Here is a 26,612-nt window from a genome sequence, read left to right on the forward strand (position 1 = left end):
AGGCACTTTGTTGGCATAAAAAGTTATGTAAGTGTTGCCAAATATAAAAGCCAAACCTTAGGACTCTGTCAGAAACAGACAACGTATCAAGGATCTGCAGTGTGTTTGAAGTTGTAGCAGGTTTCAGAGTGGTAGCCTGTATCACCAAAAAACTGAGGAGTACTTCTGGCACCTTAGAGACTAACATTTATTTGGGCATAAGCTTTCGTGGGCTAAAACCCATTTCATCGGATGCATGCAGTGGAAAATACAATAGGAAGACATATATACACAGAGAACATGAAAAAATGGGTGTTGCCATAACAACTGTAATGAGACCAATTAATTAAGGTGGGCAATTATCCACTGCATACATCCGATGAAGTGGGTTTTAGCTCACAAAAGCTTATGCCCAAATAAATTTGTTAGTCTCTAAGGTGCCACAAGTACTCATTGTTTTTTTTTGAAGTTGTAACAGTGTCCATTGCTGATTTGTTATCAGGGTGCTACATGACAACATGCTATCCCTCCTGTCTTTCTCCTACAGTTACATTTTCCTCATCACTTTAAGAGAAAATCTTGTGACCTTCCTAATGCAAGCCACACCCCTTCCTCTAATTGCCACAGGGAGCCCAGGGAGTGTGCATGGTTGAGGGGGTATCTTATACATATCATGCCTGACACATCCTATGCCAAGTTCTGCAGAACTTTTTCATAACATGGACCATATTTTAATAGAGACTGTCCTGTGGACATCTCTCCCCACGTGAGCATACAAGGTTGATAGCAGAGATGAACACATTCTAGCATAACAGTAGCCCTCATTTTAGCTTTGCCCATGTCTCCACTGAGCTTAAAATATTGACGTTGTGAGAAAGAAAACAGGGAGACCTGGAAAAGGAGGGTACACACAGAAACCCTGACATGTTGGAATGGGGGTCACAGAGAACCCCTGTATGGGGAAGGGATCAGGTTACAGGGAGTCCCTGAAATAAAGGTGGATGGGAGGATGAAACACAGGCATTCTCTTATAGGAGAGAAAGTAGTAATGCAAAGAGCCTCTTACTGTGTGTAGTAAGCTTGGTCTACAGCTACTACATTGATAAGTGTGGTATAAGAACCTATATAGAAGAGAAGTAAAGTGTATGACCTAGAGTATTTTTAACTTTCAATGTGAGTTAGCAGCAAGATGTGAGAAAGCATCACGATGGGATCAACTAGCCCTGAATGAACAATGGACCGCAGTATGGGACCCCACCTGCACATCCCCTACCTTGGGGATCCCAAGCTCTTAACCCCTGCCTTGGGGATCCCCAGCTCACACCTCCACACCCTACTACCCCCACCTCCTGCCTTGGAGATCCCCAGCCACCCCATAGATCCCTACACGACCTTCCCCTCAACCCCTACCAAGGGAACCATCAAGGGAGATTGACCAGCCTACACCCCACCCTAGGGCCTCCCTCCCTCCCACACACACCACCACCTTTACTCCCCCGTGGTGGGTTAGGGGAGAACACCGGCGCTCAGGGAAGCAGGGACACAGCCAGCCCGACACGCCGAGCGGCGGGGCGGAGCCGGCCCAGAGCTCTGGCAAGGGTCCCGCCGCCGCTCACCTGCGTCCATCCTGTGACTCCTGCCTCTAACCAGCCCCAGGACCAAGTAGGCTGCAGCTACTGCCTCCTCCACATACTCACACAGGCCGCAGCGTAGCCCGTCCGCGCCTGACGAGGAGCCCAGCGCGTCCAATCAGAGAGCGGCTCACAGCGCTTCTCAGTCGGGATAGGTCGAGAGGGGAGCTCGCCGCGTTCAGCTGCGCCGCACGGCTTCCTCATCCATAGAGGGGCCGCCATTTTGCTGTACGGAACGAAGAATTCAGGTGAGGTGGAGTCATATGGTACCAGGCTGAAGCCAGTGTTGGGGAATGAGCAGGGAATGATCTTTAAATGCTTTGCCCATTACCGGATCTCAGCCCTATGCCCAACCCCACCCTTACCTACCCGGAGCAGGTGTGATACGTGGGCGCCGCCATCATGTAGTACGGTCAGCAAAACCCCGCCCCCTGTTTCCAACATGGCTGCCTCAGTTGAGCTTCATTTGAACCCCTCGATTCTCCCATTCCTATCCGCTCCCCACAAGCCCAACCCTCGCCTCAAAGAAAGACCCAGTGAGGGCACAGAGAGGGGTACTAGGAAGTTCTCCTCTGCGGAGATAGTGGTGTACGGCGGTGCCTCGACCAAAATGGCGGCGGCCTTATGGTGGTCGCCATCTTTGTTGACGGCACCATCGTACTGAAACCCCTGTTCCAGGGAAGGGGGGCAGCTGACGTGACCTGGCTCCGCCATCTTGTTGTACGGCTGGCCTCGGCCCCTGTGTTGGGAGGGGTGAGGGGAGTGGGGGGAAGGGCCAACCGGCCGGAGATGGTGATCTGCTGCGCGGCGGTGAATTGCTCTAACCGGCAGGGGAAGGTGCATAGAGGAGCCGTCTCCTTCCACAGGTAACAGCGGCCGCTTCAGCCGGCCCAGTACCCCCGCCCCGACCGCCAAGCCCGGCTCCCGCTGGAATTGCGGGGCACAGAGCCGCCCCTTCCCGGACCTCTCCCCCACCCCTTGACTGAGTGACAGACTGTACAGACAGACACCGACTCATCCCCCCGACAGACAGACATTAACTCATCGCCCTCCCCCGACGACAGTCAGACACTGATCCCCTTTCTGGTCCCAACTTGAGAGATCTCCCCGATAGACAGACATCTACCCACATCTGCCTTCACAGACTGACAGACACACACCTGCTTATCCTTCACAGGTAAAGCCATCTACCCACCCACCCCCCGGACAGGCAGCTATCCGCTTTCTTCCCTTTCCCCCTCCACACACCCCTCTCGTCCCTTCCTACTGCCACACTTTGACAAACACCTCCCCACTCCCCCGAAACACTCTCTGTGCCCCCCCCCCCAGACAGACACTCACCTACTCCTCTCCCCTTGCAGAGCTACACCTGGTGTGCACTTGTCGCTCCCCCCTCACACACAGACAGGTTCATCTACCCCCTAACAGGAACACATGTATCTCCCACAATCTGACACACTTACACTTACCTCTGGGTACACCCCTGCCTCCCTCTCCCCGCCCCCAACACACACACCTCTACCTCTCCATTGTCATGGGCAGAGACAAATGTACCTACCTCCATTCCGTCCTGGCCCCTGCACACAGACACACATTCACCCCTACCCTCACACAGATAGACTCACACCTTTCTCCTCCACTAGACAGATGCCCCCTTTCTTTGTCCCCAACCAGACAGGAAGTTAGACATGCCAAACTCCTGTCCTATCCATCCAACAGAAATACACAGAGCTGCATCTGTCCTCCATCCTCCTAAGATGGAAAGTTACAGCTATCCCCAGATGCACATACACCTTCTCATTTTCCCCTCCTCAGACTGCCAAATACTCACCTATCCCTGCCTTCCACTCTTTGCAGGTTTCCCACTGACCAGTGTAGCTGTTTAGTCCTGCTACATTCTTAGATGTTTGATGAGGGACTCTCATGTTTCTTCCTGTCCTGTCAGCTGCACAAATTTTATCCTCCCCTTTTTCTCCTGCCCCAGCCCATGTATATCCTGCACCTCGACAAATCTCTAACTGTACAGCATATAAGTGTTTAATCTTGCTGTACCTTTAGGGCCATGATTCCCTGACACACATTGCACCCCAATATCTGCTACCAGCCAGTATAGCTGCTTAATTCTGCTGTGCACTTAAAGTTGTTGATATGGGGGACAGAACATGCATCTCTGTCTCTTACATCTCCCTTCCCTACTTCACCCCCCTGCAATCTACTTTTCTCCTTCTCCACACTTTCCAATATCCCCACCCCAGCAGATTTTCCTATACCAGACATCCCAACTGTTATGTTCTTAGGCTGTTGATGAATGAGGGATGCATGCTTCCCTTCCCCACGGTCCTTATGTTTTCACTCTTTACCGCTTTGGCCTTGTCTACATTAGAAAGTGTGGTGTTTAAGAAAGCATTTAATCATTTTTAACAGTTGAGTTAACTGACCATGACTGTGGTCAGGATAGACAAAGACATACCATGTTTGATATGATGACATAGTAATCATGAAGTCTAGCTAACATCTTGTTGAACATGAGTTGTCTGCACTGACCGCAAAGCACTGGTCAGTCTATGTTGGCTAACTGTGTTGTTAAAAATCATGATTAAACACAGTAACATTTCCTAATATAAACAAGACCTAAAATGCATTCCCTTCCCACTCTCCAATGTGTTTTCTTCCCTGCAGGTCTCCCCCTAGATGTGTGTCCAGTCTACATTATAAAAACTTTGCTGGTATAACTACACTGGCAAACTCTCCTAGTTAAGATGCAGCTTATACTGTCAAGGATGCTTTTACTGGTATAGTTTATTTTGTTCAGGGAGCTGGTATAAGTTATACCGACAAAAGCATTTTTTTTTTGCTGATATAATTATGTCTACATTAGGGCTTCTCTTGGTATAAAAATGTTGTAAAAAAAAAAAATCACACCCATCTCTCACATTGCTATTCTAGCAAAAGTTTCTAGTGTAGACCTGCCCATAGTAACTCTGCTTATGCTATTGATGAGGAACACACACGCTTGGATTTCACCCCCTCCGAGGTCTCCACTGGCTACTGAAACTGCAGCTTAGTCTTGTTACAGCCCAAGGCTGGCATTAAGGACTGTACACACGCACATTTCTCCCACTGCATATCTCAGCTAGTACGTGTAATAGTTTTGTCATCATGTACCCTCATGCTGGTGATGTGGGATGCACACAATCTTGCCCTCCTCTTATGCCTTTGCTGAACAATAAGACAGCTTGGCCCAGAATGAACAGTAGGGAAAGAGGTTCCATGAGTTGCATGCAAACCGCTTTCTTTCTGGGATGTATTCTATTACTGCAGGTGGCATCCAAGAGAAACTCCATTAAAGAAATGTTCTGTAGTAGTAGTCTTTTTCTCTTCCAAAAAACCCAGGATAAAAATATTGCTTTCCTCTTGTAGTTAGAAACTGAAGACAACTCAAGAGCAAATTATATACAACGCTTGTTTGTAATAAAATTGAGGTAATCATGTTTCCTGTGCACGAAATAAGTAATACTAACATAGTAATACTAACTATGCTGATTCTGTTCTGTATGTCTCTTACTTAAAATCTGCAAATACAGTAAGCTGTCTTTTTTTATTATGCAAAGCTGTTAATAATCTTTGTATCCATTATGCTTCATTGTATGAATTTTGTGATTTGTTTTGCCATCTTCTGAAATTTCAGAAAGTTCTTCTGATTATTTTTGGTTTGTAAGGTTGCTGAATAATCATAGCTGGTTTGAGTAATATTGGTATTCCTGCCTGAACACATTCACCTCAGATGCTCTCTTAAACTAGTGGGCCATATGGTCCAAAGTCGCAAACATGCAAATGGAACTATGCAGGCAGACACCTGTACCTGCATGCAGCCCATGGTCTCTGTGTAGGTGCGGGGATCCATCTGCCTAGATCCAAATATAACCTTAGCATTGGTAATGCTAAGCAAAAATTCAAAATTAAGATGACTTTTGCGAGCCCATTTCAAACTGTATCTTGTATGCCTAGTTTAATTTTTCTTCCCTCATGGGATATGAAAATCTACTGAATTCCTCTATGAAAATGATTGTGTGTGAAGTCCCTGGCTATGTGTTTGTTTTTTCTGGATAGGTGCCGTTAACAGTCTAAAACAAGCATTTGTGTCAACTATAAGAAATACAGTGTGTGTAAATGTTATGATTTCTTGGCATTGAGGCCTGAATGTAGGATGTTTTATATCTTGTTTAATATCCCTTCATTACTCAGTGTAAACACCAGTCAGTTCCTGAAGACTGTAGATGGATTAGATTGTTGTTCGGGGCAGAGGGTTTCATTATTCACATCTTGTCTTTCTTCACTTACAAGGAGAGTCATGGTGTCTGACTGGTATAAATACATAGTGAAGTGGTCAGTTGCTTGCTAGCTGATTTTAATAGACAGTAGCACAAAGCTAACTGGTTATGTCCTCTCAGGGGAATTTAACTGCCAGCCAAGGAAATGAATATTTAGCATTCCGCTGAAACTTTCAATAATCAATCATCAACCAGGCATAACCAGTACTATACTGCTTTCTAGATAATTTTGGTTTCCAAAACTTATGGTCTGCTAACACTGAACTTCTTTGATTATAGAAATATCCATTTATTTTACCCTTTTTATGCTTCTTGTTTGCAGATTCCCTCTAAAGGACTCAAAACGTCTGATCCAGTGGTTAAAAGCAGTTCAAAGGGACAACTGGACTCCCACCAAGTACTCCTTTCTCTGCAGTGAGCATTTCACCAAAGATAGTTTCTCCAAACGGCTGGAAGATCAGCATCGGCTACTCAAGCCGACAGCTGTGCCAACTATCTTCCAGCTCACAGAGAAGAAAGACGACAACCAGGATTATGTCAAAAGTAGAATTAAAATAGCAAGCCAAATACCTGCGAGGGATGGAGATCAACCAAGGGAAGGAGGCTGTGAGGTAGTTGAGAGAACCTCATATTTTGGCCAAGACTTTATGATAATGCAAGGGACTAAAGAGATGGAGCAGGTGACTCTGCAAACTGAAATTGGGTCAATGTCTGAGCAAGAAGAGAATGTCTGTGGCCAGTTGGAAGGGCCTCTGAGAAGGATGTTAGTTGATAATTTAGTCACAAAGACAGGACTCCAGAAAAAGCCAGAAAGACCATCTGTGGATGATTGTCCTGGAAGCACAGTCCATACTGAAAGCTGGATAACAGATAGAAGTGGTATATCAATTGATGACTTCACACCTCCAGTATCTGGGGCTTGCAAATTTATTGGCTCCCTCCACTCTTACAGCTTTTCCTCTAAGCACACCAGAGAGAAGCCATCTTTCCCAAAAGAGCAACTTGAGAAGAAAAGGCCAAAGAGAGATGTGGAACCAAGCTGCAGTAGCAACATCATGGGGCACAATAAGACCTTAGCAGAAAGCTCCCCTAATTCATCACTTACTGCAACCCCTCAGAAACCTTCCCAAAGTTTGTCAGCATCCCCTGCAGACCTTACCCCTCAGCCAGCAACAGAGGCTGTGGTAGGTCAGAAGGGAGAGACAGATGCCAACCCCATGTCAATCAATGAGGTCATCATCTCAGCCTCAGGAGCTTGCAAGCTCATTGACTCCCTCCATTCATACTGTTTCTCCTCTAGGCAAAGCAAAAACGAAGTGTGCTGCTTACGGGAACAGGTGGAGAAAAAGAATGGAGAGCTGAAGCTGTTGAGGCAGAGAATCAGCCGTTCTGACAGCCAAGTCAAGAAGCTGAAGGAGAAGCTGGATGAACTAGAGAAGATCAGTTTCCCATACTTGAACAGTCTGCTGTCCCAGGACTGTGGTCAGTACCCTCAGTGCCTTTGTAATTGGGGCAGAATTCATTCTTTTGGCTAAAGTAAGAGGCTATCTAGTTAAAGTCTTACAAAAGAGGTGCGCTTTAAGGTCATCTCTGATCTAGGGTAATGTGTTTTGCCTTGCTTCTAAATAGAAAGTACTCCAATTAGACTCTACTTTCCCTTCCCCAGCCATTTTTAACTAGTTCAGCTTCAAGTAGAAACTGATCATAAAGGCCACAAGGATTTATTTGTCATGTTTAAGGAGCTAGAAGTCTGCTAGGGCCTAATTTTAAAGCCCAACTAGACCACAGCAAATCTGAGCCTAACCCTAGCTCGTTGAGTTGTTTCATAATGACCTGAATTTGACACTTGTTGTAAGGTGGGTCCCATTGGGTTTGGGTAGGGTTGAAAGCGTCTACCTGACAATGCTGTCTCCACCCAGCCCATGGCTTCCTATCCCCATTGTGCTGGACTTTGGGCTCGGGAGCCCTGGATCCCTCACCCCAACCCCACACTCTGCTTATCCTGTGGGAGGCTCCAGCCGTGGTATTGCTGGGTGCAGATTCTATGTGATACATCACACTCCACCAAAGCTCCTTCCTGCAGCACTGGGGTGGCCAGTCCTAGAAGCACTCCTCCAGGGATCTTGGCCACTGGGCAGTGGCTCCGGACATCTCTAGTGCCTCTGCCCATATGGCTTTCTCGGGGCAAGCATTGAGCCTGCCCAGCTAGCCAGCCCACACATCAGGCTAGGCAAGTCAGCATCGCCTCTCTCTTGCCATGGCAAGTGCAGTGTGGACACCTGGAGCACTCCAAGCCTCCTCTCTGCATCCTGGCACTGCTGCTGCTTCCTGTTCAGGATGGCAAAGACTCATTCTTCAGAGCATAAGCCCAGCCCCCAACTGACAGTGTTCGGAAGAAAAACTTTCCCTAGGGGTATTCCATTGTGGGGTTTCTTACCTCTTCCTCTGAAGCTTCTAGTACTAGCAAGTGTCAGAGACAGGATACTGGTGTAAATGGACCCCACTGCTCTAATCCATTGTGGCAATTCCTATCTCTAAACTCAACTAAGAGAATATAAACTACCTGCTTATATTTAGGGTTGCCACCCAACCTTATTTTTCCATGATAAGGTCCCAATTTTAATAGGTCTTTCCCATGGAAAAATCCCACATTTTAATGTAAGTGGAAAAAAATCACTGAAATGATGTCAAGGTTGGGTGTTTTTTGTTTGTTTGTCCCTGCAGGACTACATAGTAGAAGTGAAATCGTTCAAAATTTGTAACTTCATCCAGGGTTTCCAACAATACTATAAACCACAAAATCAAAGCTTAAATAGCTACTAGTACATGTAACTAAAACCCTGCAACAGCCTTGTGATTGGTACCTTTTGGTGCATATTTTTATATTCTCTTTGTGTGTCAATATAAAAGAATTACCTTAATCTAAACTGCTAGACAAATTTTTTTAGGTTTACATAAATTGTCTTAATATATTTTTAATAAGTTCACATTTGTTGGAACTCCTACAAATGAGCTTTTTATAAAATTGATCCTTTGAAAGATGCTTTGCCCTAATTTAGTAAGCACCATGACTGATTTTCTGAGATACATGTGCTGTTTATTGAAGGACAAGAATCAAACCTTTTTAATAGGAATTCTGAAAATTGCCAGATCTAATATTTTCTCAAGATAGAAAGCAATATTTAGATAATCAAATTCTAAGTGATTATAAATTGTTTACTGCGTAAAGTTTACATTGGTAAAGTTTTAACTGCTGTCCATAAATCTTAAAGAAGAGTTTGTTTTAATATTAGCATCCTGTTGGCATGTACCACCTATTCACGCTTCTGTCTTCTTGTTTATATAGTCTTAAAAAACCACTAATGAAACTGAAGCCAACTGTCGAGTTGGGCAGTTTATATTTTGTGTGAGTGCTAAGGGTAGATTGATACAAAAACTAAATTGAGAGTGCTTTTGGTTTCCTGAGAATCCCATAAAGGAGACTCCATAATTTATCAGTTAAATAATAATAGTATTGGAAGAGAGAAGGTGAATTAGGTAATATCTTTTATTGTACAATTGCCGGGGGTGGAAGAGACTAGCTTTTGAGCTACCCAGAGTTCTTCTTCAGGTCTGTGTGGCCATGAATGACAGCTTGGGAAACAAGCAGTTAAGGGTGAAATGTTGCTTTGTTTTGTCTGAACTCTGAGTTGGGAAGAAAAAAAGGAGTATACCCATAGCAGTGCCACTGATCTGAAGGTATACGTTGTCCCCAAATGTAAAATAGTTATGGGTAAGGACAAAGTCACAAAGTTCAGCCACCAGGTTAGCCGTGACATTATCGGGGATAGTGTTCTTGACGGCTTGTAGTCCATCTTTGTGTGGAATGTTGGTGTAGAGAGCTTCTACATCCATAGTGGCCAGGATGGTATTTTCAGGAAGATCACCGATGGATTGAAGTTTCCTCAGGAAGTCAGTGGTGTCTCGAAGGTAGCTGGGAGTACTGGTAGCGTAGGGCCTGATGAGGGAATCTACATAGCCAGACAATCCTGCTGTCAGTGTGCCAATGCCTGAGATGATGTGGTGCCCAGGATTTCCAGGTTTATGGATCTTGGGTAGTAGATAGAATATCCCAGGTCGGGGTTCCAGGGGTGTGTCTGTGCGGATTTGATCTTGTGCTTTTTCAGGAAGTTTCTTGAGCAAATGCTGTAGTTGCTTTTGGTAACTCTCAGTGGGATCAGAGGGTAATGGCTTGTAGAAAGTGGTGCTGGAGAGCTGCCGAGCAGCCTCTTGTTCATATTCCGACCTATTCATGATGACAACAGCACCTCCTTTGTCAGCCTTTTTGATTATGATGTCAGAGTTGTTTCTGGGGCTGTGGATGGCATTGTGTTCCGCACGGCTGAGGTTATGGGGCAAGTGATGCTGCTTTTCCACAATTTCAGCCCGTGCATGTCGGCGGAAGCACTCTATGTAGAAGTCCAGTCTGCTGTTTCGACCTTCAGGAGGAGTCCACCTAGAATCCTTCTTTTTGTAGTGTTGGTAGGGAGGTCTCTGTGGATTAGTATGTTGTTCAGAGGTGTGTTGGAAGTATTCCTTGAGTCGAAGACGTCGAAAATAGGATTCTAGGTCACCACAGAACTGTATCATGTTCATGGGGGTGGAGGGGCAGAAGGAGAGGCCCCGAGATAGGACAGCTGCTTCTGCTGGTTGGATAGGTTATACAGTTGGATAGGTTAACAATATTGGTGGGTGGGTTGAGGGAACCATTGCTGTGGCCCCTTGTGTCCTTTTTCTTTTGCAGAGAAGCAAAGTGTGCGTTGTAAATGGTGCAGGAAATGGCCCACCTTGATTATCATACACATTGTGAAGAGAGTGGTCACTTTGGATGGGCTGTTACCAGCAGGAGAGTGAGTTTGTGGGGGGGGGGGGGGGCGGGCGGAGGGTGAGAGAACCTGGATTTGTGCAGGAAATGGCCCACCTTGATTATCATACACATTGTGAAGAGAGTGGTCACTTTGGATGGGCTATTACCAGCAGGAGAGTGAGTTTGGGGGGGGGGGGGGCGGAGGGTGAGAAAACCTGGATTTGTGCTGGAAATGGCCCAACTTGATGATCACTTTAGATAAGCTATTACCAGGAGGACAGTGGGGCGGGAGGAGGTACTGTTTCATGGTCTCTGTGTGTATATAATGTCTTCTGCAGTTTCCACGGTATGCATCCGATGAAGTGAGCTGTAGCTCACGAAAGCTCATGCTCAAATAAATTGGTTAGTCTCTAAGGTGCCACAAGTACTCCTTTTCTTTTTGCAAATACAGACTAACATGGCTGTTACTCTGAAACCTGAGTAGGGAAGGGCATGTCTCCCTTACCACAGCAGTTTTATCAGTTTGCATCTCAGCCAGAATGTGGTATATTTCCTGTGAAAATGTACAGGCAAACTTCCATGTTTCTTTTCTAAACATATGGCCTATGAGGGTGTGTGTAAGGTGACTAGGCAGACTGATTTTGCAGGTTGTGTATGCTAATTATTTTATGCCCTGGTTCCAGTACAGCAAGCCAGCCGGCTGACCACCCCTGCTTCCTGGCATTCTGCCACCCCACTAAAACTGCTGATGCCAAGACGAACCTTAGGCCCATCTGCAACTGGCCTCAGCATGGAGTCTCCCTATTGAATTGTTATATATTCTGACATGTTTTGGAGTCTGGGATTCCTCATAGCCCAGAGCGTGCCAGTGTGAGAGCCTGGAATCTGAAGTGTTCAAGATTTTACTGCATGTCAGAGCATGCAGTAAATCATTTGATAGGTGCCAGAGTCCTAGAAAAAGGCAGCTGGGACCAAAATTCATCTCCTGAGGGAGAGTAAGGATATTGGGGGAAAGAAATAAGGATCTTAATCTAAAGCATTGGGGAAATGTTGCTGAAAAGCCAGTGGAGGGTCAGGAGAGGAGGAGAATGTTATGAACAGCCTGCTCTGATTGGAGACAATTACTGCCAAATCCTCTTGTCGTTCTTGAAGGCGTCTCTTAACTACCAAATCCTTCTACACCTCATCCCCTTTGACTATATTTAGAGCAGTCCAGGTTTTCTGTTTTGAAAGTTGGGTCGTGCTAATTGTGCAACTGCTGTGTATCAGGTCGGTTACTTTTGTAAGAGCCTGTTTTAAATTAAACTACAACTCGCAGCAGAAACTGGGATAACATTTTCACCTAATCGTGAGATCATTTTCTATATTACTATCTTATCAACCAAGTGTAAAACATTTCCTGGTGACCAAGGAGAGAATAGGGAGCTAAGGTGAGCAGTCTAAAAATAACCCTGGGAAATATGGCCAGCAGTGCAGCAACCAAAGGTATGGTTAAATGCAGCTAAAATACTCTATTTATTAGTCAAAGAGTTAAAATTCTACCATTCAAAGGTTTTTGCTTCACTGGAACCCCTTTTGAATCTAGTGTCTGCTTTTGTGAAGGCTGTGTTATTAAAAACAAAAACAGTGAAGAATTGATTCACATCTGAAGCTACCTGAATTATTTGAAAAATGAGTATAACATTTAGACTTCCCCCAAATTAGGTTTGTTTTAGAAGTCTTACTAAACCTAATATACATACATTAGTTTTCATAATTCTTGCACTTGAATGAAAACAGTTTTGGGTGAATTGGATGGCTTTTGAGACTGGTAATAGGATATAAATGTGGGGCTTTTATTTTTGTGCACTAGTTGAATCTGACACCTCTTCAGTGGTCTGTGTGAAGTGAGCAGGCGTTCCCAATCCAGACTGGGTTAGCATTAGAAAGCCAGTCAGCAAAATCCATGTCTTTATTGATGATGTCAGAGACCAAGAGTTGAACAATCCTGGAGGCTGAATACTCTCATCCCTTTAAGTGGTTGCTCCAAATCAGGGCAGTAGCACATTGCTGGGGCAGTGTGGGGGATGTCGCCCTGCTGATTTCTCTGCAATACCTGTTCTTTGGACAAAGGGAGGGTCTCAGTCTCTGAGACTGTCTGACATAAACCTGTCATCAGCACTAAATTCATTTAAAATTTAATTTAATTTAAAAAGCAGAATGCAGGGCTCCAGACTGATGCTAAAATGAGCTGAAAATTAATCTATCTCTGACCCAATGGTCTCAGGAGGTAGCAAAATCGGACAACACTTTTTGTGATCTTGCTTCTTAAATATAGGAATGTGTGTTAGGAGTTGGATGGGAGGGATATCAGGCAATTATATCCAATCTGAGGCCTCCCCTTCCTTTCACTGGACTCTGTCTCCTCTAGCTGAGCCAGAAGCTATGAGCTTGATGCAGAAATTCCTGGGTGAAATTTGATAGCCTGTGTTATGCAGCAGGACAGACTAGATTATCATAATGGAATCTTCTCACCTTAACTGGTATGAAACTAGGGAAAGATTTAACAATCCCTCACACTGTGTGCTGGTGTTGAGTCAGCCTAATACCTGAGGGGGGCAGTTTAGCAAATATTTAGGAGGGGGGATTTGTTCGGGGGATTTGTTCAGTTCAAAACTATAACAGGGTTTAAAAAAGAATTAGATAAATTCATGGAGGATAGGTCCATCAATGGCTATTAGCCAGGATGGGCAGGGATGGTGTCTCTGTTTGCCAGAAGCTGGGAATGGGAGACAGGGAATGGATCACTTGATGATTATCTGTTCTGTTCATTCCCTCTGGGGCACCTGGCATTGGCCACTGTCGGAAGACAGGATACTGGGCTAGATGGACCTTTGGTCTGACCCAATATGGCCGTTCTTATGTTCTCTACCTGAACAGGGTGTTGTGAGGGTAAATACATTAAAGATTGTGAGATGCTCATATACAGTGACGGGGAACGTAAAAGTATGCTTCTGGCCATGGTAGAGATGCTCCTGTTTCTTCCATCCCCTTTTTTGTCCATTTGTATTGTTTCTCCCCTTTCTCTTGGTGAGATCACAAACTTCGTCATAATAAACTATATAATATGAATTAAAATAGAAGCAGTTCTATACTGTACAGTGGAGGGAAAGTAAGCTTGCAGCAAAACCTCTGAATTCCACAGCTTGTATTAGAAAACAATTAAAAATGTTAATTAAGGAAGACCTAAAAGAAAGCTTATATCACTTATAAATGCACAGTTTCCTTAGGACAGGAGTGGGCAAACTGCGGCTCACGGGCCGAATCTGGCCCACCAGCCGTTTTAATCTGGCCCTCGAGTTTGCGCTGGGGAGTGGGGTCTGGGGCTTACCCCCCTCCGTTGCTTCAGCCGGGGAGCAGGGTCAGGGGCCGCTCCACGTGGCTCCCAGAAGGAGCTCATGGCCCCCCCCCCCCGGCCCCTTCGCGTAGGGGCACCCAGGGGGCTCCACTCTGCACGGCACCCCCACCGCCACCCCCGCAGCTCCCGTTGGCCAGGAACTGCGGCGAATGGGAACTGCAGGGACGGTGCCTGCGGACGAGGCAGCGTGCAGAGCTGCCTGGCCACACCTCCACATAGGAGCCAGAGAAGGGACATGCCGCTGCTTCTGGGAGCCACTTGAGGAAAGCGCTGCCTGGAGCCTGCACCCCTGAGCCTCCCTCCACGCCCCAACCCCCTGCCCCGGCCCTATCCCCCTCCCACCCTCCAAACCCCTTGATCCCAGCCTGGAGCACCCTCCTGCACCCCAAACCTCTCATCCCCAGCCCCACCCCAGAGCCTGCACCCCCAACCGGAGCGCTCACCCCCGCATCCTCCTCCAGCCCGGAGCCCCCTCCTGCACCTTGAACTCCTTATTTCTGGCCTCAGCCCAGAGCCCACACCCACAACCAGAGCTCTGACCCCCCTCCCACATCCCAACCCCAATTTTGTGAGCATTCATGGCCTGCCATACAATTTCTATTCCCAGATGTGGCCCTCAGGCCAAAAAGTTTGCCCACTGCTGCCTTAGGATGTTGGGGAGTTCCAAAATATGTAATTTGAACATTTTTTTCTATATTCTGTGAATTAGTACTAGCAGGCTGCAGAAGTCAGAAAGTCTTCCTGCAGCATTTTGATACAGTATGCTGTAGCTGTAGCACACGCTGACCCTGGTTATGCAATCTTCATTCATAACAAAATACAAATCTTGTGAATGTCTAAAAATGGGGACAGAGTTTGGTAGTTCTGTAAAACAATGTTGCAGAGGCAGGAAAGGAGAATGACTAGTCACAGAGTAGTGGAAACCAGTCAGAAGGATAGGGATTGTATCTGTGCCTCAGTATGAGTCTGGAAGATTGGGGACTGCACTGGCTCCTATAGCAAAGCGAAAGGAGTCACTCACTTTTAAGCTTGTTTTTGATGTAGGTGGGAATTTACCATCAAGGCCTGTCTTTGAATGGGAAAGATCAGATGACAGCTTGTCTGTGAATTTTGAACGGTGAGGTGAGGTCAGGTGATAAAGCACCTTGTTTGTTTAGTTTGGAAGGGGAAATGGAAACCAAGAGATCTTGGCATAGCTTGTCTGTCAACAGGGAGTGGATTTGGTGATTGGGTTAGGAGTGTTGCGGACCTCGTGGCTCCCCAAAGTGGGAAGGAGCAGAAATTGTATATCTGGTGAACAACCAGGCTAGGAATACTAGAGTTGGTCAATGGAGATGCATGTATGAGGAGAGGACCCAGGGTGGGGGGTAGGGGATGCTGGGATAGTGTGTAGGGAAGGGAAGAAGCAGTGGCATTGTGCTTGGAAAGAGAGGCAATAACACTGGAAGAAGATGAAAATATGCAAGGGGGGAAAGTATATCTACAGTGGGGGAGCAGTATGGAGAAGGTCAATAGTAGCTAAACTAACATCACAGTGAATTCCCTTATCATTTCAACAGAGGATGATATCTTCAAATTTAGGTTGTGTTCTATGAGTCAGTCTGCAGCATGCATGCACCTTTAAATTTTTTCAGTGGACATGGTTTTCACAGATTCCAAGTTCAGAAGGGATCATTGTGCTCCTCTAGTCTGACCTGTATAACTCAGGCCATACAATTTCCCAAAATAATTCCTAGAGCAGATCTTTTAGAAGAAACATCCTGTCTTGATTTTAAAATTGCCCGTGATGGAGAATCCACCATGACCCTGGATAAGTTGTTCCACTGGTTAATTACCCAGACTAGAAGACGGAGCATTTTATCTTCCCCTGGCTTTTTCTGACCTATTTCACCACCACATAGTTAAGGAATTGGGAGAGGACAGTGAGTTTATAGGTTTTATTATGTCTTTACTGCATCACATGATCTCACACACTATGAATTATACTATTGGTGGATTTCATCCCAATGTTTTACCTCTGATGTCCAGAATGTTAGTAGTTCTCTCCTTTGCAACAAAGTCCTTAAACTAAAATTCACATTCCCCAGTACTATGAGGCACCTTTTGATAATGCAGCTGGTAGAATGTTTGCAAGAGTCCTGCTTGAAGCTTAGCTCCATAATAAGGAAAATATTCATCACCTCTTTAGAGTGATTCCTCTAAACAAGGATTACATTGATAACACTGATATTTAAAACAAATCAACCCAGCATGCCAGAGATACATTTCCCTTTCCTTTGCAAACACCACTTTATGTTCTACCACAACGATCATCTAGCTCTACTCACCCTAACCATGATCCCACAGGCAGTTAGCCTCCCTCTTAAAGTACTCCAGCCTTCACTTGCTATACAAGGTATAGTACAGATCAGCTGGTAAGAAAACCAGCATAAGCCAGTTCAGTCATAAATAATAAATCACATTCCAATGAAATACTTTATTTCAGCTCCATTAAACTCCCAGGCTTTTAAAATCAGTTGTGTCACCAAATAATGCAAGCTGTTAGCAAGGTTGAAGAATTTACCAACATCTCCCAGCTGAAGAGTGAAGTCTGCTAGCTATTCCCTCTGCAATGTAAAAGAATAAAGCACTTGTACTTAATTCTAAGATGTTCTCAATCAACCTTCTATCTTAATAATTTGTTTAAAATGCTACTTACTGCATCTTTCTTGCTCCTCTCCTACCCTCTTTTCCATCCTGGCTTCACTCCACTTTCCTTTCTTTCCTATCACAGATCACGGTTTATCCCTTTCTCCTTTGTTTTCATTGTCAGTTAGCTTCTTATTTTCTCTCTCTCCTCCACCGCATTATATCACTTCCCTATGTTGTGTTCTCTGCTGCTGCCTTTATTTTCTGCTGCTTCTTTCTTCTCCCATTGCTTCCCCCTCTCCCTCAATTTCTCAGTCTCTCTCTTTTAAAATCATTCATCTCTTTTCTAATTCATTCCATCTGTCTCTGTCTCCCTCCTACTCCCTTACGCACCCAGCCCAACTCATTTACCTCCATCCACTCACACACAAGGCTTAAAATTTATCAGAGATCAGGGAACTAAACCTGCTTGCCAAAAGACTGATGCAAGAGGTCTGAGTGCATCATCGCCCAGAGGCAACACCCAGGTGAGAAATAAACCTGTGCCCCAGCTGCTGGGAAAGGTTTTTTGTGTGCTCAAATTCTTAATGATGCTGTTCCTGGACTTTACTCAGGGGCTTTGTCTTTCAAATCCTCTGTGGGGTAGTAGGTGCCTGATAAACTTGAATCCCCAAACTCCTCTGACTACTCAGGAGAAAGAGGATTCTTTTGCTTCTCCCACCACCTCCACCTCCCACCCTAGAATCTGCCAACTGCTTCAAAGGTGGATGAAATATCTGCTCCTCCTCTCTCCCTTCTAGCTACAACAAGTGGCAGGGGAGAGGTGTTGTTTTGTTCATCTGCTGCTCTGTCTTTCCTCAGCCTCTAGCTTTTGAGAGGAGGATGGGTCTCCACTGCTCTTTCCCTGCCACAGCCTCTGTTTTGGAGTCTTCATGCCCCATTAGTGATTCCTCTGTCTGCCTTTGCATCTGCTTCTAGCTTTCCCAAGCAACACAATGCATGAATGATTCTTGTCAGTCTCACTGCTGTCCACTGAATAGTTCTGAATAGTCACTGCTGTTCTGAATAGTGGCAATTATTACTCTTCAATTTGGTGCTTTCCGAAGGTGCAGCAAAGACAATTAAAGCTGTCTGTCTGCAGACTTAGGAAGACATGACTGCATTAATTTATACTTAGTTTACATCTGGAAAGTTATTTTCACAAACTTAAGGGCTAGAAACCCAATTGAAAAAATAAATACGTTCTGCAGAAGTTGGTGACACTTGCCAGAAAAGCTATATAATTTCCCCAGGCATGTAAATGTTTAAAGAAATGGTCATTAGGAACAATAAAATTGCTCCTTGCACCTGAAGCCATTTCTTCCATCCATCAGGTACAGTCTGCCTCTTGATCTAGAAATGTTGTGGGGGGGAGAGTCAGAGAAAGATTAAACTTGTTCTTCTCCGAGTGCTTGCTTATATCTATTCGAGTTAGGTGTGCGCGTGCTGCTTGCACAGAAGTCAGAAACTTTTCCCTAGCAGCTTCCCGTTGGGCTGGCTGTGGAGCCCCCTGGAGTGGCACCGATATGGTGCTCTATATACGATCCTGCCAGCCCAACCCCACCCTTCAGTTCCTTCTTAGCCAATGACGGTTGTTGGAACAGTGGTCTCTTGTTCTCAAGTACTCCACTACTCCCTAGCTACCTTACTTATCTCTGTATATAGTTACCCATTGTTAGTTAATTGTTAGTCATTATCTCTAGTGTTAAGTATAATTTATAGCAGTTGGGGAGTTTTCCCCTTCAACAAGTGCCCTGTGGGGCTCCGGGGCATGCTGTCCCAGGGCTTCAAACCTTGTAGCTCCTGCGGCAAGCCTATGCCCATGGGCAATCCCCACAACTGCTGTCTTTGGTGTCTGGGAGAGGCCCACCAGGCGGACAAGTGTAAAATTTCCAAGGCATTTAAACCCTATACCAGAAAGGAGAGGGACATTCGCCTGAAACAACTCCTCATGGAGTCTGTTCTCCATCTGCCACAAGATTTGGGCCTGAACCCCTCGGTGCAGAGCGCTCCTCCACCGGCACCATCTACAGCACCACAAAAGGACTCGGCATGCCCTCCTAGGAGCTGGCAATCTCCCGGGATCCAGAAGCGCTCCGCCAGGCACCGCTCCCACTCCCCGGCCGCCCGTAAAAAGCAGGCCATGGGAGGACCCCCTCAGAGGTTTGAAGCGGACGCTGCGGCCCCAGCAGGACACGGTGCAGACCATACCCATAAGACTGACAGACCCTCCAGTAGGCCTCAGCCCACAAGGGCCCTCGGTTCCCTGGGCAGCCCCGGATCCCCTGCAGGTGGAGGAGGTCACACTGCCCTCCACTCTGGACACTTTTGAGGCCGCTAGAGGGCTCATTGAGATGACTGCGCCTGTGTCCCTGGTCTCGAGGCCTCCACCAGCTCGAGCCTCGGTACCGTCAAGGGGCAAACCAACAATGTTTGGGCTATCTGCCCCAGACCAGCATCACCGCGCCGCTCTGAGTCCCAGCACCATTCTGAGTCTTGGCACCACACGTATGTTACGCATTGGTCTAACTCACAGCTCTGGTCCGACTCGCGGCACTGGTCTTGCAACCCTGATCCTTGGAGCCGTTCCCACTCAAGATGGTTGTCAGCTGATAGGTCATGGTCCCACTCGAGGTCTAGGTCATGGTCTGAGACCTCGTGGCACCGCTCAGACGGTCATCATTCCGTGCATCGCTCTCCATAGCGGCACCGCACCTCTCCAAGTTGTCAATTACAGCACCGCTCTCCGGCACAGCGCAGATCTCCAGCACGGCACCAGTCACTCTCTCGATGCCGCTCCCCATCGAGGCGAGGTCCAACTTCTTGGCACCTGTCAACCTCACAGTACCGCTCTCCACAACGGCACCAGCCACTGCCCAGATCTCGCCATTCCTCGTGGTACCCATCCCGCCCGTCAGGGGACTCAGAGCCTTCCTTGGTGCACTCGAGCATCGCCCCCCTTTTGCCATCCCGCTCCCAGTCTCCCTCCCTTAGGTCAGGTAGGGCATCGGGAGCTTCGGACATACCCCAGTCAGGCCCGGGCAGCCTCAGACAGGACACCTCAGTACCCCACTGGCAACCCCAGTGGCAGTTCTGGACCCCCTGAGCGTACCACCAGGCCCAGGGTGTCCCTCTACCGCCACGTTTGGGGTCCCGCCTTCCCGAGGCAACTCTCAACCAACTCTCAGCAACCCACCTTCGGACCCCGCACAAACTCTGGAACCAGCCCCACCCCCAGTGGAGGCTACTCCCGGTGCTCAGGTTGTCTGAAAATAGGTATCTCTTTTCACACAGTCAAAAACTGAAATTCACTGCCTGCTTTATCTTTTGCACAGAAGAGAGGACTTTGAATTGCTGCAATATCACTTGCTCCACTAGAGGGGAGCAAAAGCCTACGCTGCAGACCAAAAGCCATTGTTCCCAAAGCTTCCCTGTTCACTTAAACCTGGGACTTTTCCTGTTACAAAGTGCAAAGAAAGAAAAGGAGTACTTGTGGCACCTTAGAGACTAACCAATTTATTTGAGCATAAGCTTTTGTGAGCTACAGCTCACTTCATCAGATGTATACTATGGAAAATACAGAAGATGTTTTTATACACACAAACCATGAAAAAAATGGGTGTTTATCACTACAAAAGGTTTTCTCTCCCCCCCACCCTACTCTCCTGCTGGTAATAGCTTATCTAAAGTGATCACTCTCCTTACAATGTGTATGATAATCAAGGTGGGCCATTTCCAGCACAAATAATAGTATCTAAGCTAAAAAACATTTGATTATGTATGTGTTTATTTACATACATGGCAAATAATGTGGAGAGCCTGCAGATATTCTTCCCTATATAAGTAAAAAGTCAGTACCTAAAAATGTGAAATATAAACATTTAATGTTTCTGCCCCCAGTTTGAGAACCCCTTATTGCCAGTACTGTCAGCTGTGAAGAGTGCAAACTGATCTGACAATCTTTGCAAACTATTGCTATAGTTCTATAGAAATCCCATCAACCTCACTGTGGGATCTGATGCAAATATCTCGTTATTCTATCTCAGTGTGTTTCAGGAGAATGAAATGTAATTAGGGGCATTATATTTGTTTTAAAACTGTTTTAACACTCTCTAAACTTGAGGAGAGAGAACATAAGAACGGCCATACTGGGTCAGACCAAAGGTCCACCTAGGCCAGTATCCTGTCTTCCAACAGTGGCCAATGCCAGGTGACCCAGAGGAAATGAACAGAACAGGTAATCAAGTGATCCATCCCCTGTCAGCCATTCCCAGCTTCTGGCAAACAGAGGCTAAGGACACCATCCTTGCCCATCCTGGCTAATAGCCGTTGAGGGAACTGTCCTCCATGAATTTATCTGTTTGTTTTTTTTTAACCCTGTTATGGTCTTGGCCTTCACAACATCCTCTGACAAGGAGTTCCACAGGTTGACTGCGTTGTGTGAAAAAATACTTCCTTTTGTTTGTTTTAAACCTGCGGCCTATTAATTTCATTTGGTGACCCCAAGTTCTTGTGTAATGAGGAGGAGTAAATAACACTTCCTTGTTTACTTTTGCCACACCAGCCATGATTTTATAGACCTCTATCATATCCCCCCTTAGTCGTCTTTTTTCCAAGCTGCAAAGCCCCAGTCTTATTAATTTCTCTTCCTATGGCAGACATTCCATGCCGCTAATCATTTTTGTTGTCCTTTTCTGAACCTTTTCCAATTCCAATATATCTTTTTTGAGCTGGGGCGACCACATCTGCATGCAGTATTCAAGATGTGGGCATACCATGGATTTATTTAGAGGCAATATGATATTTTCTGACTTATTAGCTATCCCTTTCTTAATGATTCCCAACATTGTTTGCTTTTTGGACTGCCACTGCACATTGAGCGGATGTTTTCAGATAATTATCCACAGTGACTCCAAGATTACTTTCTTGAGTGGTGACAGCTAATTTAGAACCCATCATTTTATATGTATAGTTGGGATTATGTTTTCCAATGAGCATTACTTTGCATTTATCAATGTTGAATTTCATCTGCCATTTTGTTGCCCAGTCACCCAGTTTTGAGAGATCCTTTTGTAGCTCTTCGCTGTCTGCCTGGGACTTAACTAACTTGAGTAGTGTTGTATCATCTGCAGATTTTGCCACATCACTGTTTACCCCTTTTTCCAGATCATTTATGAATATGTTGAATAGGACTGGTCCCAGTACAGACACCAGGGGGACACCACTATTTACTTCTCTCCATTCTGAAAACTAACCATTTATTCCTACCCTTTGTTTCCTGTCTTTTAACCAGTTACCAATCCATGAGAGAACCTTCCCTCTTTATCCCATGACTGCTTATTTTGCTTAATAGCCTTTGGTGAGGGACCTTGTCAAAGGCTTGCTGAAAATCTAAATACACTATACCCACTGGATCCCCCTTGTCTACATGCTTGTTGTCCCCCTCAAAGAATTCTAATATATTAGTGAGGCATGATTTCCCTTTACAAATACCACCTTGACTATTCCCCAACAAATTATGTTCATCTGTGTGTCTGACAATTTTGTTTTTTACTGTTGTTTCAACCAGTTTGCCCGGTACTGAAGTCAGGCTTACTGGCCTGTAATTGCCGGCATCACCTCTGGAGCCCTTTTTAAAAATTGGCATCACATTAGCTATCCTCCAGTCTTTTGGTACAGAACCTGAGATGCCACAAGAAGAGAGACCCCACAGGTGACAGAAATGAAAATCCTCTCTTGATGGGGAAAATTTTCATTAGAATCATAGAAGATTAGGGTTGGAAGAGACCTCAGCAGGTCATCTAGTCAAACCTCCTGCCCAAAGCAGGACTAACACCAACTAAATCATCCCAGCCAGGGTTTTGTCAAGCCGGGCCTTAAAAATCTCCAAGGATGGAGATTCAACCACCTCCCTAGGTAACCCATTCCAGTGCTTCACCACCCTCCTAGTGAAATAGTGTTTCCTAATATCCAACCTAGACCTCCTCCACTGCAACTTGAGACCATTGCTTCTTGTTTTGTCATCTTCCACCACTGAGAACAGCCGCACTCCATCCTTTTTGGAACCCCCCTTCAAGTAGTTGAAGGCGGCTATCAAATCCCCCCTCACTCTTCTCTTCCGCAGACTAAACAAGCCTAGTTCCCTCAGCCTCTCCTCGTAAGTCATGTGTCCTCGCCCCCTGGTCATTTTCGTTGCCCTCCGCTGGACTCTCTCCAATTTGTCCACATCCTTTCTGTGGTGGGGGGCCCAAAACTGGATGCAATACTCCAGATGTGGCCTCACCAGGTCCGAATAGAGGGGAATAATCACTTCCCTCGATCTGCTGGCAGTGCTCCTTCTAATGCAGCCCAATATGCTGTTAGCCTTCTTTGCAACAAGGGCACACTGCTGACTCATATCCAGCTTCTCATCCACTGTAATCTCCAGGTCCTTTTCTGCAGAACTGCTGCTTAGCCAGTCGGTCCCCAGCCTGTAACAGTGCATGGGATTCTTCCGTCCTAAGTGCAGGACTCTGCACTTGTCCTTGTTGAACCTCATCAGATTTCTTTTGGCCCAATCCTCCAATTTGTCTAGGTCACTCTGGACCCGATCCCTACCCTCCAGTGTATCTACCTCTCCCCCTAGTTTAGTTTCATCTGCGAACTTGCTGAGGGTGCAATCCATCCCATCATCCAGATCATTAATAAAGATGTTGAACAAAACCGGCCTCAGGACCTACCCCTGTGGTACTCCACTTGATACTGACTGCTAGCTAGACATCGAGCCGTTGGTCACTACCCATTGAGCCCGACCATCTAGCCAGTTTTCTATCCACCTCATAGTCCATTCATCCAATCCATAGTTTTTTTAACTTGCTGGCAAAAATACTGTGGGAGACGGTATCAAAAGCTTTACTGAAGTCAAGATATATCACATCCACTGCTTTCCCTATATCCACAGAGCCAGTTATCACATCAGGCAATCAGGTTGGTCAGGCATGACTTGCCCTTGGTGAATCCATGTTGACTGTTCCTGATCACCTTCCTCTCCTCCAAGTGCTTCAAAATGGTTTTCTTGAGGACCTGCTCCATGATTTTTCCAGGGACTAAGGTGAGGCTGACAGGTCTGTAGTTCCTCCGGTTCTCCTTCTTCCCTTTTTAAAAGATGGACACCATATTTGCCATTTTCCAGTCGTCCGGGACCTCCCCCAATTGCCATGAGTTTTCAAAGATAATGGCCAATGGCTCCGCAATCACATCAGCCAATTTCCTCAGCACCCTCGGATGCATCATTCCCTTACCTTTCAGTCTGCTCCTCTAAACATGGACTCTCTCTCCTCCCTTTCCCACTACTTTTAACAAGCAATTTGGGATTGAGGCACAGTGAGTTTCACACTGGCCTAGCAAGTTTTCACCTATGACATCACCCGTTTAGGTCCTCGATTTTCTTCATAATTTTGTCTCTACCTTCCAGCCTAGCCAAACCTGTATCACATTCCTGCTTGTTGCCAGGTAATGATGGCAGTAGGTGTATAAACTCTTTTCCCATTGGGTTGAGTGTGTGGACTCTTTTAGCTAGTGTGGGAGAGGAACATACTACATTGACTCCTGAATTTGGATCTCTGGCTTCACAACGCTTAACGTCACCACTCTAGACCGTGCAGTGAGCATATCCAGTTATGTTTGTTTTGGTCTTCCCTGATGTAATAGGGGTAATGTATCCCTTTTCTTACTCGCATCATCAGTACGAAATGCTTTGCCATTCACAGGGACCTGAAATGGTGTCAGTGCATCTCAATTAATTTCTTGGGGTGAGAGAGGTTGTTTTTTGTTTTTTTTACAGTGCATACCCTATTAAAATCACATTACACAATAAAAAGTGCACAATTGTTATTTACCAAAGCTGTTCCTCTTACAGTGACTCATTAAAGAAGGTGTCTTTGTGTCATGAGACAAAGGTTCCATATAAATGTAATAATGGAATAGAGCTATTCCCATCACAGAGCAGCTTTCTGGTCCATTTCTACTTTAGCCTGCGTGCCATAGTGTCTTAATTGGCTTTTACCCAGCCTGGGCCTTAAGCATAAGCAAAGCAACTCTTGGACTAACCCTTATTCCTGTCTAGCAGTGGGGAAACAATTCGCTGTGAGTTTCCAGCAGAGGGGAGGCAAATTATGGCCTCATTAGCCCCTTCCAAGAGTTTGTGCCCAAGTTTTGATTGGCCTCTTGCACATCCACAAGTTGGCCCTGATTATATCTTTGTCATTCTTCATCCAGACATGCATTACTGTATTTTTTGGTTTGGCTTGGAGCACCGAAAATGTTTGTGAGGTGGGTCTGTCAATCAGTTTTCTGATGAATGGGAATCATCAAGAAAGGGATAGATAATAAGACAGAAAATATCATCTTGCCTCTATATAAATCCATGGTACGCCCACATCTTGAATACCACATGCAGATGTGGTCACCCCATCTCAAAAAAGATATATTGGAATTGGAAAATGTTCAGAAAAGGGCAACAAAAATTATTAGGGGTATAGAACGGCTTCTGTATGAGGAGAGATTAATAAGACTGGGACTTTTCAGCTTGGAAAAGAGGCAACTAAGGCGGGATGTGATAGAGGTCTATAAAATCATGAGTGGTATAGAGAAAGTAAATAAGGAAGTGTTATTTACTCCTCATAATATAAGAACAAGGGGCCACCAAATGAAATTAAAAGGTAGTAGGTTTAAAACAAACACAAGAAAGTATTTTTTCATGCAATACACTGTCAACCTCTGGAACTCCTTGCCAGAGGGTGTTGTGATGGCAAATACTATAACAGGGTTCAAAAGGGAGCTAAATAGATTCATGGAAGATAGGTCCATCAATGGCTATTAGCCAGGATGGGCAGGAATGGTGTCCCTGGCCTTTGTTTGCCAGAAGCTGGGATTCGGTGACAGGGCATGGATCACTTGATGATAACCTGTCTGTTCATTCCCTTTGGGGCACCTGCCATTGGCCACTGTCAGAAGACAGGATACTGGGCTTGATGGATCTTTGGTCTGACCCAGTATCGCTGTTCTTATGTGCTTATGAATTTTTCTACACGGTATCCTGCTGTGGGTCGGTGGCTTAAATGGGATGCCTAGGTGAAATATTGTTGAACAGGGATATATCGGGTTGTTGAAAACAACAGTCATCTGTGTTTCATGTTTGCCATCCCTATGCTCTTTTAAATGGAATTCTAACCTTTTTAGGTTTTGTAAATAGCCTAGTTTGCAGTCCCATGTTTTGTATCAATGCTGTAACTTAACTTGGCAAGGGTGTGAAGGTACCACTCTTTCAAGCATTCTTGCAGAATATAGCTATACTATATTCAGGAGATCCTTTAACCACCTTCATTCTCCTCTATTAAATCCCCGTCCTCTTCCATGTATAGTTCATTGCTACATTCATGGCTGCTACTGTCTGTCCTCTCTTGTGACACTGCATTTAGACTAGCCACGAGAAGGGTCCCTAATGGCACTGCATCCTACTTCCTGACCCTTACTTATGCCAAACTTCTGAAAGTTGGATGACTGAAGTTGTGCACCTGATGTTGGGCAGAATGTTTTCTGAGGTGATGAATAGTCACATCTCCTCCATCTTAAGCCAGGAGGAGGTGCAGATACTCAGCACTTCTGAAAATCAGGCCATGTAATGAAGGTATCTAAATATGTTTTTAGTGCCTAACTTGCAGCCCTGAAGTTTCACAGTTTTCCCTTGAACATACACCTATTCTTTATCAACATTGATTGGG

At 45.6% G+C, this 26,612-nt stretch overlaps 2 protein-coding genes across 12 annotated transcripts in view; one reads left to right on the forward strand and one right to left on the reverse strand.

The window, feature by feature from the left end:
* The window catches only part of ATG4B (autophagy related 4B cysteine peptidase), a 44,937-nt gene extending 43,202 nt beyond the window's left edge, over nucleotides 1-1,735 (reverse strand). For 4 of the 5 annotated variants that reach the window (XM_073360422.2, XM_073360421.2, XM_073360424.2 and 1 more), the window contains exon 1: nucleotides 1,596-1,702. In XM_073360422.2, coding sequence (XP_073216523.1) covers nucleotides 1,596-1,605 — 10 coding nt within the window. In that variant the 5' untranslated portion in view covers nucleotides 1,606-1,702. Of the gene's footprint in view, nucleotides 1-1,595 lie in introns of all 5 variants that reach the window. The other variant, XM_073360423.2, reaches the window with a different exon arrangement.
* A 109-nt stretch (nucleotides 1,736-1,844) lies between these two features.
* Nucleotides 1,845-26,612, forward strand: part of THAP4 (THAP domain containing 4) — a 55,708-nt gene continuing 30,940 nt past the window's right edge. For 4 of the 7 annotated variants that reach the window (XR_013636237.1, XR_013636238.1, XM_073360417.1 and 1 more), the window contains exons 1-2: nucleotides 2,308-2,476; nucleotides 6,264-7,423. Coding sequence is in view for 5 of the 7 variants with exons in the window: in XM_073360417.1 (XP_073216518.1) it covers nucleotides 2,400-2,476; nucleotides 6,264-7,423 (1,237 nt within the window). In the remaining 2 variants the exon portion in view is untranslated. Of the gene's footprint in view, nucleotides 1,859-2,305; nucleotides 2,477-5,030; nucleotides 5,093-6,263; nucleotides 7,424-26,612 lie in introns of those variants that run through there. The other 3 variants (XM_073360419.1, XM_078854212.1, XM_078854211.1) reach the window with 3 other exon arrangements.

Source organism: Lepidochelys kempii, chromosome 9, assembly GCF_965140285.1.
Source record: "Lepidochelys kempii isolate rLepKem1 chromosome 9, rLepKem1.hap1, whole genome shotgun sequence".
In the NCBI taxonomy this organism is placed as follows: Eukaryota; Metazoa; Chordata; order Testudines; family Cheloniidae; genus Lepidochelys; species Lepidochelys kempii.